General features: G+C 40.0%; 2 protein-coding genes across 2 annotated transcripts in view; one reads left to right on the top strand and one right to left on the bottom strand.

Moving 5' to 3' along the window:
• The window catches only part of LOC148792089 (uncharacterized), a 28342-nt gene extending 18799 nt beyond the window's left edge, over window positions 1-9543 (top strand). The window contains exon 3 of the mRNA XM_088903721.1: window positions 9424-9543. Within this exon, the coding sequence (XP_088759847.1) occupies window positions 9424-9543 (120 nt within the window). The remainder of the gene's footprint in view (window positions 1-9423) is intronic.
• A 6-nt stretch (window positions 9544-9549) lies between these two features.
• Window positions 9550-13369, bottom strand: LOC104597795 (protein trichome birefringence-like 19). The gene is made up of 2 exons (XM_010259515.3): window positions 12618-13369; window positions 9550-10500 (listed from the first exon to the last, which is right to left on the bottom strand). Exons 1-2 carry the CDS (start codon window positions 13128-13130, stop codon window positions 9694-9696), a joined length of 1320 nt encoding a protein of 439 aa, XP_010257817.1. The 5' UTR covers window positions 13131-13369; the 3' UTR covers window positions 9550-9693.
• Window positions 13370-17742: the final 4373 nt, after the last annotated feature.

Raw genomic sequence — 17742 nt, 5'->3', positions numbered from 1 at the left:
GCGACTAGAAGCATACGACGAGCAGACAAACGGAGACGAGTTACGCACCAACCTCGACCTATTGGACGAGGTGAGAGACCTCGCGCACATCCGAACTTCGGCCTACCAACAAAAGGTAGCTCGGTACTATAACGCCACGCTAAAGAAGAGGAGCTTCCGCGTCGGCGACCTGGTTCTCCGTAAGATCATGGTACCTGAACCCGGCATAGGAAAACTCGGACCAAATTGGGAAGGACCCTACAGAGTAAAGAAAGGACTCGGGGGGGCATACGAGCTCGAAAACATAGAGGGAAAGCAAGTGCCCCGAGCATGGAACATTGTCAACCTAAGGCGATACTACCTATAGACCGCCAAGTAAAGTGGATAAAATCACCACCAAAACAGGCCCCGCAAATGCGGTAGCCCGGACAGGAAACAGATCGGACATATGATTAGTTCGGCAAATATGATCAGTTCGGGAGAAAGAACAACTAACACTTAAGCAAAAGTCATTCCATTTCAGAAGTAAGGTAGTACATAAAAAAAAAATTTACAAGCCCGGAGCTATTTCTTCATTATCAGAAGGCACTTCAACAATACCCGAAGGCCCCGCCTCGCCCTCGGAGTCTAGCTCACCGTCAACAGCATTGGCCATCTCCTGAGTTATGCGCGAAGTGGATATGGCACTAATATCGAGCTCGAGGTACGTATTCCGGATCATCCACCGGCTTAGTTTAAAACCCCTCATGTATGAATCCACCATCAGATCATCAAAGCTCGGTGAAGCAATGTACTCATCGACAGCCTTCTTCTTGGCATCTTCGATACCTTGAGAAAAGATCTGCGTCCTCTCCCTGATGTCCTCCTGAAGGTACTCGACCTGATGCTGCAGATCCAGCCTCAAGTCCGCCAGGTGCTTCACAACCACTCCCATGGCCTCGGCATCTCTTTGAGACCTCGCCTGCCTGATCCGTGAAAAACGAGCCGTCTCTCCGGTAGCACGAGCAGCCTTCTCGGCAGCACGAGCAGCCTCCTCAGCAGCATGACGAGCCTCTTCGGCAGTTCGCGCCTGCCTCGAGCTCCTCTCCACCTGAGCCGCCAAGGCGTGAATAGAAGAATTCACCTACCAAAAGGGACCGAGTGATCAAAAGAACCAACAAAACGAAAGCCAAAGAGCTCTAAAAAAGGGAGAACATTACCACCATGGCATGGGTAACGGCACGACAGACCACATGATGCAGAGGGAGATCAGTCCACGCTGCGACCTCCTCGGGGAAAATAGCCTCCTTACTCTTTTGAACAGCATGGGTTGGCGACAACACACTCCTGTAATCCCCCGCGGCCCCTGAGCCCGAGGGCCCAGCTCGCGTATGAGCAGACCCGGAGTAAGCAGGAGCACCGGAGTATGTAGGAGCCCCTGTGTAGGTAGTCTCAGCATAAGGGCCCCCTGCCGGCTCCTGCATTGGAGGGACCATCTCGGGCTCCCTAGGCAGATCTTCTGGCTGATAGTCCGGCACCTTGGGCTCTGCATCCCGGGGCATCTCGGCGTGAGTTCGCTTGGCAACCCGCTTTCTCCTCTTCATGCCTTGAAACAAGTGCTCACCCCGGGTCCCTCGAGAATCCATCACACCTGCGAAAAGAAGTTCGCTATCAGTAAAGAGAAAGAAAGACAGCAAGATAAGAATCTCTAAGTGAAGAACCTACCCGAACTCAGGCCGGCCGCAATGAGTTTGGCCTCCGTCAGATACAGTTGACACTTCAGCCCAAGCGGCGTCCATTGCCGGAGGCCCTTCACCGTCTCTTTGTCAAGTGTGACCCCAGAGTCAAGAGCGGCCATCCCCCACCCGGTTTGAAACGGCCACCCCAGCACACTTCGCACCCCGAAATAGTCCCGCTTCCATGCTGGGACCTTGTTGAAGGGATGAGAGATCCATCCTATGGACGCCCAAAGATTGCGAAATAAGGGGCGAATTTCAAAAATTTTATCTCTCCCTTCAACTGGGAATCGTATTCCCTATTTAGAAAATCATATTTTCAAGGATCAATCTTGAACCATAAACTGAACCAGATCTGAACCAAAAGGAGTGGGAGAGGATTATACCTGGTACGGAGAAATACTATCTCCCAATGGAGGTGTTCACGCCCAAAGAAGGATCCAAAATCTGCTCCCACTGAAGATGGCGCAGTGAAGGATGGAGCAGAATCAGCAATGTTCTTCAAAAGAACTTGACCCTTCGCAAGAATCAACTGGACGGCTTGTGAGTACAGCTCCAATCAATCTTTTCCCAAAAGATTGAAATCAAGATCCAATCTTGATTGCTCCCAAGAACTAGAGATCGAACTGAAGGAATGGCAATGGCAGGAAGGTGGCAGCAGAAGAGAATTCGCAGTATGCAGGAAATCTCTTAATTTCTCTTTCTTAAAGAGAAGAATGCTATTGATGTTATTGTGTTCTTCAAGGCTGCCGTCCCCTTCCCCTTTTATAATCTTAAAGGGATCAGCTCCTAATCAAATTAGGAGTTACTAATCCAAATCATATTTGGGTTAGAAGTCCTTAGTGATAAGGGATAATCTTTATCTTATCTGCAGATCAGATCAGCTGTCTCCTAATCTAATTAGGAGGTTTCCAGATCTAAATCTTATTTAGATCTTGGACTCTCTGAGTGGATAGGGTCTAAGCCCAATCCTTTTAGCTGACCCACTTCAGAATTCGCCCCTTTAGATGACTGATCAAATCAGCCCAGTTCGAAATGGGCTTAAGGCCCATTAAGGTTATGTACTCAAAAAAACCTTCCAAATTGCTGCCCAGTTGGGCTTCCTTGTATGGCGTGGGACCCAAGCATTGATCTACACATCAGCCACATGGGTTCAGCCCAGCCTTTGTTACAAGGCCTGGCCGAATGCACTGCTGAAGACAGTGTACCCCCTGAAACCCATCAAATGAGCTCTATGGGCCCAACACTTACACTAAGTGGTCCCTGGGCCAAGCCACCTTGTAACACCCAGGGACTGTGGGCAGATGCAAGATTAGCCCATCAGGTGTTATCCTCAATGTTCTTACACTTAACCTCTCAGCCCATAATGATCATACACTGCCCGACAAGAGAGGACCTCTCCCTCGGCTGCAAGGAACAGTGTTGCACTCTCCACTCACATGGATCCCGGGAATTAAAACCTTCTTGCAAACAATTTAGAAACCATATATATATATATACTTTTATATCTTATATAAAATATATTTTGCAAAACAAATCTCAACGGTTGAAATCGGCTGCCGGCAGTCTTGGTTTCCATCAGTGAGAGTGCATCCCTAATCATTACCTTTGTCCGACAAAGGGGCTGATCCTGTCACTATGATCACCCACTCAGATGAATTCTCGGACTGTCCCAACATACCCAGGTTTTGACCCCCGCTAAGGATCTCACTGATTGGTACATCAAAGACAGCCCAATTCGACACCTAGTGCAGTATCATAATCGAGTCTAGGGGTCGGGTGTAACTTTCCAGTTTTGCCCATCAATCTTCAAGGTCCAGGGCAATACGGGAAATCTGGTCCAGTTCAAAGATTCAATTAATCCTACACTGTATGTGCCTAGGGTCTCACCCTGGCAGCTGAGACAAGCCACCCCAACCGACTTGGTGGCACTACAGTGTCAGCCTTGTCAGGATAGGTCTCCCCAGACCGACCCACTGGCTGTGAACATTCTAAACTAACACGAGTCTCATTAAGTGTCCAGTTTAAGGGTATTACACAGAAACATACCAAGGGAACATGAATCAAATATGCATCTTTATTCATTTACAATAAACTCATAAAGTACATCATTCTGATTGAAGCCAAGGGCATACAAAACTGTCTAACACTTGTTGGGGAGCTCATGTAAAAGCTTAAAGCCCGGGCAAGGAGACAGGTAGTAAGCCCGCCTATGCTCGGGGAGGGGACCCGCTTGCTTCTTAAGCATCAAGATTGAAGAAAAAATCTCCAAGTCCAACGGAAAGCTCTCTTCGCAAAATAAGGAGATTGTTCCCACCAAATTTCGAATGGAATTCGGGTGAAGCTGGCCGACCGTCATGCCGAAGTGGTTCAAGACTTCGACAAGGAGGGGATGGAAAGGCAATCGCAGCCCCACGGCGAGCTGCTCCCGGAATATCACGATCTCATCAGGACCGTGTTCCCAAGGAAAGCTACCCGAAGGTATGAATTAAGCGTACTCCCCGGGCAAGTTATAGTAGGTAATGAGGGATTGGAGCACCTCGGGCATCATGGTCGAAGGACCAAACTTGTCTAACATCCGACCCCAACAAGAGGTGGACGCCAAACTATTGGAAGCGCCTCGGCCTACGAGCTCGAACTCTTCCTCGAGCTCTACCTCTGGCTCACTAGGGCTATCGGGGGATGCAACTCGGTTCGTAGAACCTGCATCAAACCCGCTGAAAGGACTATCCGAGCCATCCAAGCTAGACATCGGGGAGTGAGATGGGATCCAGGAAAGTACTCACCCGGACAAAGGCTGTAGACCACAGGAGCTCGGACGAGCGGAAGACCTTGAACGCAAACTGAAAAAACCTGGACGCGAACTGGATGCGAGTTGAAACTCGGACGCGAGCTCAAGAGAAATACAGAAGTGACAACAACTGGGGTCCCCCCCGCTATTTATACTCACAATGACCGAAAGGTGACGGCTTAGATCAAAGCCAATCCGACAGCCTACAGCCGCACTGATCGCACGTCCCCCGAGACCGAGATGTGATTGGTGCACGTCTTTCTAAAACTGACAGAGCGTTGGCACACATCTTTTCGAAACTGACGGAACGCCAGCACACGTCTCCTCAGTAAAAGCGGCAGCGGCACGTCTTTTTCAAATTTGAAAAGACGCCCGCTATCGCGCCCCCCAAGTGGCGCACTTTTTTGAAATTTCAAAATAAAGCGCGTGCCGCCACATCTATCAGCGTTTAGGCAGGCTGGCGCGCTCCCCGCCTAATGGACGCTCGAAGAAACCCAAGGAACCCTGACAACACACCTTGCGCCGTCAAAACCAAGATTCAAAGTGCAAGGCAAATCTACCTGACACCTTGCGAACTCCCCGCGCCAGGGCAAGACCCTTAGCACAAGGAGTGGGGGCAATTGATGAAGGAAGATTTGGCCCGACCTCGCAAATCACACCACGTGGCAAAAAACAAGTAGCTCGGCACTTAAAGCAGCATACCTAGGGTACAAACACCAAAGGGAAGAGACCAGCGGTCCGAACTCCCCTCGAGGAGACCGAACTCCCCTCGAGGAGACCAACTCCCTAAGAGGAGCCCGAACTCCCTACAAGGGGCCCGAACTCCCTAAAAGGAGCCCGACCTCCCTACTAAGAGCTCGAACTCCCTACGAGGTGCCCGAACTCCGGCCGGATTACGCATCATCAAGTCGAGTGGCCCATTAAGGTCAGGGTGGGGTTGGATCAACAGTTACCCAGTGATCCTTTGTTTAAACTTGTTTGAAAATTTCTTTCTTCTTCTCTATTTACCATTTAGAGCTTTCTTATCCTCTGTTTTAGGGCTTGCTCAAATCGCTAAAGCAAGCTTCACAACCATTGATGACCATTCTTGCCACTGCCATCCTTACTAGTTAGGGCTTGTTCAAGTTATAGTTTCTTGCTGTCACCATTCTTGCCATCCCAGCAATAACACCCTAATTAGCGTAAATGAGAGTGCAAAAATGTAGAGTGCAAGACCTTGTATTTTGTATTAATTTGGAAGAAATATAAATACAAATATATAGAGTGCAAGACCTTGTATTTTGTATTAATTTAGAAAAAATACAAATATAAATATATAGAGTGCAAAACCTTGTATTTCGTATTAATTTAGAAGAAATACAAATACAAATATATATAGTGCAAAACCTTATATTGTATATTAGACTCAGTTTGGAAGGAGTATAAATACAAATTTGTTGAGTGCAAAACTATGTATTTTATATTATTTTGTATGGATTTGTACGGTACATATTTGCATTTATACTCCTTCCAAACTGAGCCTTAATTTCGAAGAAATATAAATACAAATATATAGAGTGCACAACCTTGTATTTTGTACTAATTTACATGAATTTGTGCTATACACATTTGTATTTATATTCTTTCCCAACTGAGCCTTGGAACAATTATTTGGAATCCTGTCTCAAAGCTTTACATTGGCGTTTCTCCTCGACAAGCTTTGAAGCAACAACACTGGTGCAATCTTCTTTCAACAGCCTCGACGATGGTTTATAAAACCATCGACGATCGTTCCTCCTCCCTAGGAGAGTTTGGATAAAGTCCCAACCATGGTTTTTAAAACCGACCTAGAGATCGAATCGATCAGGGGTTCAGTTATTGGGTCGAACGGTCCGACCGTTCTAACAAAAAATTTAAAAAAAATTAAAAAGTAAATTAAAAAATAAAAAACAGCCAAAATCATTCGAATGGTTCAAACGATTAACTTTCCGGATCAACGGTTTACTGATAAAAATCAACGGGTTTTGAAAAAAATCTGATTTTGGGGAAAACCGAAACCTATCACCTGACCGGTTCCCGATTTTTCCGGTCCAACCATCCAGTCCGATCCAGTTTTGAAAACCATGATCCCAACATAAGATCCCAACGGCCATTGTAGTTGAGCATTAATTAAGAATATCTTGTTGGAACTAGATCCGAACTCACCAAAGGTGGTTTCTCCATCTTATTTTCCCATGTTCTTATTTTGGTAGATTAAGTAGAGGAGAAACAGGGGCAAGCAGTCAAAGTAGATGATGCGGGGAAGTCAGGTGAGACCATCTGATTCGGAGGCATTGCCACTGCCAATAATTTTTTTGAGATTTTTATAATTTGCTGTATATTTTGTGACTATTGCGTTTTAGTTATTTTGATAAATATTTTTTAGTTGAAATTTATAATGACGAGTAGATGATTATTATTTTATCATTTTCTGCAATTTTTATTTTATAGCAGAAATATATAATTTGTAATTCTTTTCAGAAATATATTTTTGGAAAAATATCATTTTATGTGTTTTATGAATTTTTTTTTTCTTCTGAAATATATAATTTTTTGCAGATTTTTATTATAAGTTTCTGTATTTTCCATGATTGTTGTTTTTTAGTTGAAATATATAATTTTTGGACTATTTATTATTTTGAAATATATGATTTTTTGGATGAAAATGTATTTTTGTTTTTTATCATTTTGTATATTTTCAACCATTTCTATAAATTTTTGCATTTTCTGCATTTTTTACTTTCCTTGCAAAATTTCTGTATTTTTTTAATTTTCTTGCATTTTTATATTTTTAATGCAATTTTCTGTGTTTTCTTTAATTCTTTATGTTTTTTACAATTTATGTTTAAATGAAATGTATATGTTTGTTTATTTTTTATTATTTTCTATTTTTTTTGCAATTTCTATTATCTTACATAAAAAAGTTTAAAAAAAAATCCAATGTGGGCTAGGGGGAGGTTAAGGTTAGGGTGGATTATGACTCACTAACATCAATAAATATGGGCTAGGAATGGGTTAGTGGGTCAATATGGGTGGATTGATACTCAACCTACACCCAACCCAACCCACACATTTGCTACCCCTAGTTGGCAGGGACAGGGATGGGAGTGTTTCCCTAACCCACCCCTTGCCATAGGGCTGTTGACGGGTCGGGCTAGGTCGGTTTATTGGCATTTTTCCAACTGACCCGACCTGGTTGGTTTACCTAGAAATGAAACCGAAACTGACCCAGTACTAAGTAAAACCGACCTGGTCAGTTTGAATCGGTTTGGGTCGATTTTGTGAATGATTCTCTCGGTGTGAACGGTAAAGGATTCAAGTCTAACAAAGCAAAGGTTGGATGCCTGAAAATTAAAAATGATTTGATGGATTAAAACTAATATTTTATATATCAGAAATTTTATATATAATATGTATATTTCTGAAATAAAGCTAATATATATATATATATATATATATATATATATATATATATATATATATATATATTTCCACAAATATATATCTGAAATATATATTAAAACTGAAATATATCAGATATATATATATATAATATCTGAAATATATTATATATATAATATATATCTTAGTCGGTTCGGTTTATATTTTTTTTAACCCGAAACCGACCGATATTGAAGAAAAACCGACCAATCCCGCCCAATCAAACACTTGAAATTGAAACCCAATCCGATTTCAATTCCAAATCCCTATTCCTGCAAAGCAAACAGAGCCTAAGTGCTTTATGAATGTTTATGAGAATAAGCACTTATTAACACTTATTTTTCAAATAATTACGCCCAAACTCCGCCTAAATGATAAAAGAATTTGGAAGGTCTATTAGAGGTTTTATACTTTAGCGAGGAATTTGATACTTGCTAGAGGATTACTAAGAATCCAAGTTCTGAAGGAGTATTAATTTCTTTTTTCACAACTTAGACAGAATATAACCACAAAATCAAGAAGACAATACAGAATATGATGGAGAAGTATGTACTTCTCCCTAGAAAATTAGGTCTTATCAAAGCTAGGTAAACATGTAATTCATTTTTTTTTTCTTATAGTTCTACATAACAGGGACCAAAATGCAAGTTTCTTATAGGATTAACATGCGTCAGCCTCCGGGTCATTTACTGGAACAAAATCCAAATCAGGGAAAAAAATTGATTTGAACTTTTATTCATCTCTGAGGCAGATTTTCCATCTTGGAAGTACTTTTTGTTTAGTTCGTGGTTTTGTAGTCGATAACTTCTGATCAAATTTGTGGTTATCCAAAACATGAACAGAATTTGAAGATTGGAGTTCAATAGTCTTTACACTGCCAACCAGCCATGCTAGCTAGCTAGTTCAGTTTGCTGTCTGTTGTATTTGAACTCAGTTGTTTGATAAAAGGCTCAGCTCAGGCCAGCTTTGTTAGAAATTATATTCTAGTTGCTACACGTCCTCTTGTAATTTAATTTCTTTTTGGGGGATCTTCTTGTTGCTCGATCTATTAATCTCGCTACCTGCACTCCTTTGGAAAGTGAAGCTTGGGCCCTTTTGGAAGCTTTGAAATTAGCATCTGATTTGAATATGGATCATATTATTTTTGAGAGAAATGTGTAAATTATCATTAATTCTGTATTGGGTACATTACCTCACCCCCCGGTGAATCAACATGATCTTAGCCGACTGCAGAGAAACCCTTTTACCAAATTCTCCCAATACTAAGTGAAGTTTAGTATGAAGTGTTGCGACAAGGAATTAGCAAGACATGCACCTTCAATTTCTGGTCCTTGTTCCAGGTAGGAGTGTCCTTTTCTCCGACAAGTGGTTGATTCTGACTCTACTCACCGAGTATTTTGAATGAAAATTTTCCTTTTGGCGTAAAAAAAAAATTAATTTCTTTTTATTTATGACGATCGATATTAATGTTTGAACCAGGTTTTGTTTTTGAATAATGGAGCTTGTGTGATTGTAAATTTTGAGCTTAAAATTGTACCTGACAATGTCCATGGGCTTAAGAAAGCTGAGCTAGGTAGGGAACCCAACCCAAAGCCTTAAGAAAACTTTGAATCCAAAGCCAAAAACAATGTATGTATGCTTACACTAGGATCGAATAAATATTTGTACATGTACACATCCGATGTGATACAAGACCTGCAGAGGCGAGGAACAATTAAGAAGAATTACACCATTAAATAATGAATAGCCCTACCTAGTTACCTTCTTTAAGTCGGCAGTGTGAGACCTCTCCTCCATTTTCAACATGTCAAGCAGGAAATCGTTCCAGGTGTCAATGGGCCCAGGCAAGCACCAATGCACACAATCGTTATACAAAGTAACATTCTCATGAGGCCAGTGCCCATATCGACTAGGGTGTCCATCTGGTCTCAATAACGAAGCTTGGGTTGTATCAAGCAACCTAAATTTCAACCCTCCTCTCTTTCCTCCTCTCTCGGCTGCAACCTTGAACTCCTCCACCTGGATCCTATACAGCTCTAAATCCGTCCCATCTAAACGCTTCTCCTTGCTCCTATACGGCCTTCTCCTCAAACAATTCCCTCCCTGGTTCCATAAACCATTCTCAAAGTGTGAAGGCGCAAATGTCCTGAGAATCGTCACTCCCTTGAAGCTTTCTAAGCTGTTGATGGCTCTCAAGGCAGTGTGAATGGCTTTTCTGTAACCGTAGGACATGGGGAGGTCTGTGACATTCTCTATGAGACAGTAGCGGCACCCCACCAGCTGACCCTTCTCATAATACATGCCTGGTCGGAAGAACCAGTGGCCGGCAGAGATGATGAGGTAATCGAAATCGTCAATCTGGGTGGTCCATTCTGGGTTGAACTCATCGAGGTAGAGATTGAAAAGGCCGGTTTTGGTGGGACCGTCGGCCTCGGTTTCCTCTGCTTTAACAAGAAAGGGGGTCCAGAAGCTGGCAATGGTGAAATTGTAGCTCATATATTTCCAGCGCTTGAAGTGTTCATCCGCTGTGTATGAAACATCCACGGGATATTCCACCTATACACATGTGACATGACATGAAAACAATAATTTGTTACTTGTTAGGGATGATGAGAGAAAACAAGTCATGCTCTGCAATCTGCAATGCTATGAGGCTGTGATCTCTCCTGTTTGGGCTTGGGCTCGACTTCAACTCAGTTTGGGCCTTATCAGAACAAAATTCAACCACCCATTTACTGATGGAGTTGAAAGTGGAAGCCCAAATGGCCCAGCTTATTAAATCCCAACAGGTCAGAACTCAGAGTTCTGTTCTGGCCCGATGCGTTTTGGCAATGAGCACCCCAGCTTGAGTAGTGTATGATACGGCAAACTACGTCCACAGGTTTACATATGTGTATAATTAATTAATTCCTTGTTTTCTCTCCATCAAAACGTTGATGTGTGATTTCTTTTTATTTTTATTATTGGAAGTTTCAAGTTAGCACGCCACACATTTAAATATACATAAAACTAAAAAAAAGGCATGAAATCAATCAACGTGAAAATGAGGCAATTGGGTGCCCTAGATCCGCATCTACCGGTCCATTGACCCCTAGAGTCTAGGCCCGACAATCTCCTTCAATTACTCCCCTATCTATAAATCCAGGATATGAAGGTGTGGGGTGGGGGAATCAAATGGCAACTGCAACACCTCTCTGTTCGGGTTTTTTTTTTTTTATTCCAGATTCCAGATGAATCGGGTCAAATATGAAATCCCACAACCATATGATGCTTGTGAGTGCATTAATATGCAGCATGCATATAGGCCCCTGTGAATGTCAATTGTCAGCCTCAAACGTGACCTCTCCTTGGTTTTTCTTTATTTTATTTTTATTTATTTTTCATAGTTAGGTAAACTATGCCCGTCTATAGCTAATTATCAATTAGTCTTGATGATTTAAGTTAAACCCAGTCAACTTCTAATCCTGGCACTCTCCATTCTTGATTTATATTTCACCTTGCGGTACAATACTGCACGTATGATAAGATTAGGGATATGGGGAGAAGTCATTTAGTTAATAATTGTGCCCACGTGTCCACATTAAGAGTGCTTATGTCTTTTGACATGGAGATGCTTTGGTAATGACAGCACCCGTACATATTACAAATTTACAATAGACTACACAAACACATGTAAGTGGGAATTGAGTTCATCCCTAACAAGAGGAGACTAGTACTAGGATTATCATGCATTAATTAATCTTAATCTCTTACATTAATACCCTTGATTTCTAGTTAATTTTGGGTAAATATCTGGATGTATGTACGTGCAATTATGTATATATGATCAATATACGTGGAGATAGCTAGCTTCAAGCTTCATCCAGATTAATTAATTCCAAGAGAATTGCTCTATATATATGGAGTTCTGCTTCCAATTTCCATGTTGAGACAAAGTGTAAACACTAGTGTGTACTCTATCATTCCTCACAGTACTTCCAACTAAGACGCAACATTCCAACTGACAGGGTTATTTTGGTCATTACAATTGCATTAAGCTATTTGTTTAATGTAATATCTTATACATATCCATCTTATTGACTTAATATCCTAGTTGTTATGATGTAAGAGTTGCTATTAATTATCAATGCCACAAGTTGTCTTTGTTTATTAGTTTTTCAGTACATGGGGAATGGATATCTCATATCCTCTTACAGGGCACACAGATCAGTTTATTAATCTATATCAAGTGATCAACAGCTTCCTTATTAGTTGTTTTTATATTTTAACAGAGTGGCCATTCTGACAACTTGGTTGCAGTAGTGCTCATGGACCAACAAGGAACTATCCATTGATCGATTCAATGATCAAAAGAAACCAAACAAGGCTTTAACTTCAAAACCAGTTCTCAACCAAAACCCACAGATCTGTTAATGGCAATATCTTTGCAAAATGCTAGATAAAAATTTTGAAACAGATTTAATTAGCTTTGAGTTCGAGATTAGTTCCAGTCAAGCACATCACATGCATGCAAGCACACAGACAACTACTCTTGAAGAGTTGTGAATTTTGAGGAAATAAAACAACTAACATTTATTGTTTCAATAAATTAACTTAGAACAAATGCATTAATGAAAGCTAAAGAGAAATCACAATATATCTTATATGTAAAGCACAGGTGATGGAAGGTTTACCCTGGATAAGAGGCATATCAAAGACTGCATCTGGTTTCTGGCCACAGAATCTCCGACGAAAGCCAAGGACTTGCCGGTGACAAGTTGAAGGAACTTAGCCGGGTTGAAGATGGGTAGCTCACAGTCGTTTGGTTTCCACCTCCATTTCATGAACTCAGTATCAGGCCTTCCATACTTCATGCAATTCTGGTGTTCGTGGATCGCCCAACAACTCAGATTGGTGTAATAAGGCGCCTCCGGGTTCGGAACCCATTCTCCTGTAAAAATGTCACACTGTGTGGTTGATGCTGCGCCTTTTGTATTCTTTACAGTGTTGAAGGAGGAAGAAGACGGTGATGACTGAGAAGAATTGTTCCATAAGAATGAAGGGAAATAGCCAAGGAACGGATAATAAAGAGGTGCGATGGTTACAAGAATCAGGGCTGTGATTGCTACAAGAACTCTTTTTTGTGTCTTTTGAACAAGTGTTTGGCTTTTCTCAAGGAGATGATTCAGCCAGAATTGAAGCTTCATTGAAAAGGAATAATGGACGAAAGGTTGAATAGAATTAATGCAAATATGGGTGTTTGAATTGCAAATGATGCAAAGAAGTATAAAAGAGAAAAAGAAAAGGGAAGAAAGAAAAGACACCTCAACCAATCTCTCGAATTTCCATTAAGCGTTAAAGGGACTTCCGACTTACCAAAAGGAGAAACTGTGTGTGCTTGCTTTGTTTTGGCGATGAGTGCATAGCTTTCTGCCTTTCTTTCTCTGTTCTTATGTTATGTGGGTGGAAGGTTCGTTGTTTTTTTCTTAGTATTTTCCTTTTTTCTTTTAGGTGGGGTTAAGTGGTGATGAAATTCAGTTATACCAACTCTCTAGAATGGCAACATGTGGAGTTAGGCGGGTTGTCGATTTCCGAAATCCATTTGAGACCTAGAAATTCAACTAATTGGCCTGCGCGCTTTAACTTGGACCCAACTAATGCACCTCATTCTCGGGTTTGGGTTTTCTGGGGTTTAAGTCAGGTTTAGCTATTGGGAAACCCGTCAACCCGACTCGGCTTGAATCCAATAACAATGACCTTACCACATTTTTTTATATGTTGTAGATGGTCCTTGGATTGTTTTGTAAGGTAAAATAGTGGTGGCTTTTAGTTCAAAAAATGGCGAAACGGGGTGGCAGAGTTGGTCAGTGTTTCGAGGAATGCAAATCGTAAGGCTCACAGCCCTCTCCTCGTAAACACAAAATGACAAAGCGAAACATTTGCGTTTTGATAAATAAACAAGTTATAGAAGATGATCACCAACCAATTCAACTCTTTTAGTGTTCGTCAGTTGGTGTTAAAAAGAATATATATAAATATATAGATAGATGGCCACCCATGTGGCTAGCTAGGTAGTAGCTAGCACCCCTAAAGAAGGTTTAAGTTTACTAATAAATTCTGGTTATTCTACTCGAATTAATTAAATACTGTGGCAACTATTAATTAAAATAGAAGAGTGGTCTGTGTTAGTGTGTCCTATCCTTCAATTCTTACGAGCAAAAGGCAAAAGAAAGGGAACAAGCTAGCCACTTTTTGAGTTTTTTCTCTATTAAAAGGTAGAGTACTTAATGGTATAAGAGTTCAATCACTTGAGAAAGGATGAATTAGGTTTGGATATGTCTGAGCAACCTAGGAATCTTTCCCAAGAAAAATGAGCAATTAGGAATCTTTCACATGGCAACATAAGTGGGGTTATTAGGGTTTCATGTGTGCTTCTCCCTGACCCTAACCTTTATTATTGCCCCAAATTCCAGCTTTTGCAGAAAAAAATAAAAAATAAAAGCCATTTTTAAGCTTATTGTTTAAGTTTTTCGGTTGATGTCATTTAAGTTGAAAATTTTCACTTCCTAGGTTGGGTATAGTGCTGCCCTTTGATAGATCCGGAGCTAGAGAACTATAGCCAGTTAAGAGGGCACTACTGCCTACTGAATCTAATGGATGACCTGTACAGACTGACAAAACGATTCCTCTAAGAGATTTTTTTTTTCTTATTTTTAAAAAAGGATGACTAGTTGATCCAATTGGACCACATTTCTTTTCCTTCATGCTCCAGGTCAACAAGTTTATTAATTAATGTGCAGTCTCTTCGATCGTAGCTAATTGGTTGAAATACAATTCATTATTAGAGAGTTGCACCTTCACAGTGAGTGAAACAAAAGGAAGAGGGAGAAAGGAAGGGAAAAGGTGGACCAAATGATCTCAATTATCAACAACTGTTTAAGTGAGATTTGAAAACCAGGGCCAGGAGTCGAATAAATTCAGGGTCCGTTTGATTCTCAGTCAGAATTGGAATCGAATTTTTTTTTCAAAATGGTCTATTTTCATGGTCTGTTTGGTTCGGGCAGAAATTGGAATCAGAATTAAAATCGGTTGGGGTCCATTTGGTTCGCAGTCGGACTCGGAATGATTCATTTACATAGTCTGTTTGGATCAGACAGGAATGAAAATGGAAATGTAAATTAGAATCAGCAGGAATAGGATTTCATTCCCAAGGGAGGGGCATTCCCTCAAATGGGGGAATAGCAGGAATGGAAATGGGATTCTGATTCCACCCAACCAAACAGTTGGAATCAGGATAGCTTATTCCGATTCCGATTCCAGACCACTGTTCCCATGAACCAAATGGGACCTTAGAATGGGATTTCATTTCGAGAGGGAATGTCATTTCATCATGAATGAGAATAGGTAGGGGTGAGCATTCGATTTATTTGATTAAAAACCAAACTGAATAAACCAAAAATTTAAAACTAAATTAGAAAAATGAAAACCGAAACTAAAGGGAAACTGAAATAAGTGGAACCAAAATTTTTAGTTTGGTTTTTGGTTAATTCGGTTAAAATCGAATTCCAAAAATATATACTATATTATATATTGTATATCATAACATATAATATATAAATATATATTATGAAATCAAATTTTATATATATATATATATATATATATATTAAATATAATATGTTATATATTCATGCTATATAGCGAAGTTTGGTTAATTCGGTTTTTTTAATTAATCGAATTTCTAATTCTAAAAACTGAAACCGAAACTGAAATATTTAAAAATTGAAAAAAAAACAAAGCAAATTAACCAAAAACCAAAATAACAGAACCAAAAAAAACCAAAATTTTTTGTTCGGTTTTTCAGTTTTAACCGTATAATGCTTAATGAAACAGTTGAAATTAAAATGGACCATTCTGATTCCAAACCCCTATTCCTGCAAACCAAATTCATCCTCAATAAAACTTCCTGTCCAACCTTGTGATTCAACATAACAAATGGCAATAGAGGCTAAGTCTTAAAATCGTGAAGTTGGTTCTTTTCTTATTTCCTGAAAATCATTGTAGATGCATTATTGTTCTATTTTAAATGAAGGTTTCATATTTAGATCCTGTTTGGTTCGTGGGAATAAGGGTTTAGAATCGGAATTCGAATGGACTATTCCGATTCTAACTGTTTGATTGGGTAGAATCAGAATCACATTCCCATTCTTGATGGAATGACATTCCTACATTTCAGAGAATAGCCATTCCATGCCCCTCCTTTGAGATTGAAATCTCGTTCCTACTGACTCCCATTCTTATATGAACTAAATAGATTATAGGAATGAACCATTCCAATTCTAACTGCATACCAAACGGACCTTAGAACTGTATGAAAAAAAGAGGTGGGTCTGAAATGCCAACACCTCTGTTTCTCCACTAAATAAAATTAACGAGTTATGAGTATGCCACTTTAATTAAATTATCAATTGATATCATAATCATGTCAGGTTGGTTGTGGTCAAGCTTTCATGATGGATGATGCTTAAATATGGCATACCCCACCATGACCATGTCATTAGTTAGGTGAGCCATGCTAATCAGCTGCCAATAAATAACCTCATGAATAAGGCCACTACGTCCTCAAGATTCATGGTTCATATCAGCAAAAAATAGTTAGAATGGACAACGGAAGCCTGTAATAGGATTGGATTTGGGTTGGATCCATGTACATCTACATCTAACAATCTGATTATCGTATTTTTTGGATCCGAATCCCATATGTCAGACTCTGATCAGATTTGGACTGAATTCGCATCCAATGCACCTTATTGTGCTGAAAATGACAGAAATTAAAAAAGAAAATAAAATAACCAATTAATTTTAATGTATATATAGGTCTGAATATGATATTGGAAAAGTTAATAACTAATTAACGGGTACATAAAAATGGTATGCAATCAGGTGGTATTCCTCAAAATTCACTCGACGAGATTGATTGGTCAAAGCTCTTCTAATATCATACCTTTTCGATATTAACTTAAATTTTAATCAGACCAAATGGGGTTAAATTTACATTTAAATATAAAACCTAAATTTACATTTTTTTTGAGTCCATTGACAACCCTAAAAGAAGAAAAGAGACTGAAGATGGATGTTGACAAGGGACCTGTAACAAGAGGAAAGGAACAATTTTGTTTTCATTGAACTGTGTACTTTTCCTTGCTGTTTGTTCTCTGAAATGGCATAGCTGGAGAAATGCGATTGAATGCTAACCAATCACAACATGACAAACACTTAATATAAAGATGGTTTGGACATCCACTCTGTAAGAAAGACACGACAAACAAAGCCCATCAAATGTGTATTCAATTGAGTGCATTGTTAAAGGATTTTTCTAATCAACACGCCATTTCCCCATAACACATTAACAGTATATATAGGTTGGTCTGCTAACGTTAATCTGATCATGCTCACCACATTATTGTATGGATTGGACATCCAGATTACAATGATATGGGGTTTGTTGGTCAGCTTAACAGGAAAATTGGATTATTTGGAGTGAGAAATGAAATCATCTGTGAATTGGCAGCAGCGAAAGGATTGATTTGTTTTCGCTTTTAATATGAGATGAAGTGAAAGGGAGTGATATCTGATAATATTTGATTTGATTTTTTTTTCATTCCTTTTATTGCCATGTCATATAAAATGAAATCTATTGGCTCCAAACATTTTTTTTCTTTGTATTTATTATTATTTTTTTAGGCAGGGGGGAGGGTTTAACTGTTCAGTTTTATGGGAATGAGAAAATTTAGGGTGCCGAAAAAATATGGCATTTGA

The sequence above is a fragment of the Nelumbo nucifera genome, chromosome 4, assembly GCF_055504915.1.
Source record: "Nelumbo nucifera cultivar China Antique chromosome 4, China Antique-T2T, whole genome shotgun sequence".
NCBI lineage: Eukaryota > Viridiplantae > Streptophyta > Magnoliopsida > Proteales > Nelumbonaceae > Nelumbo > Nelumbo nucifera.
This window is presented reverse-complemented; position numbering and strand designations above follow the sequence as displayed.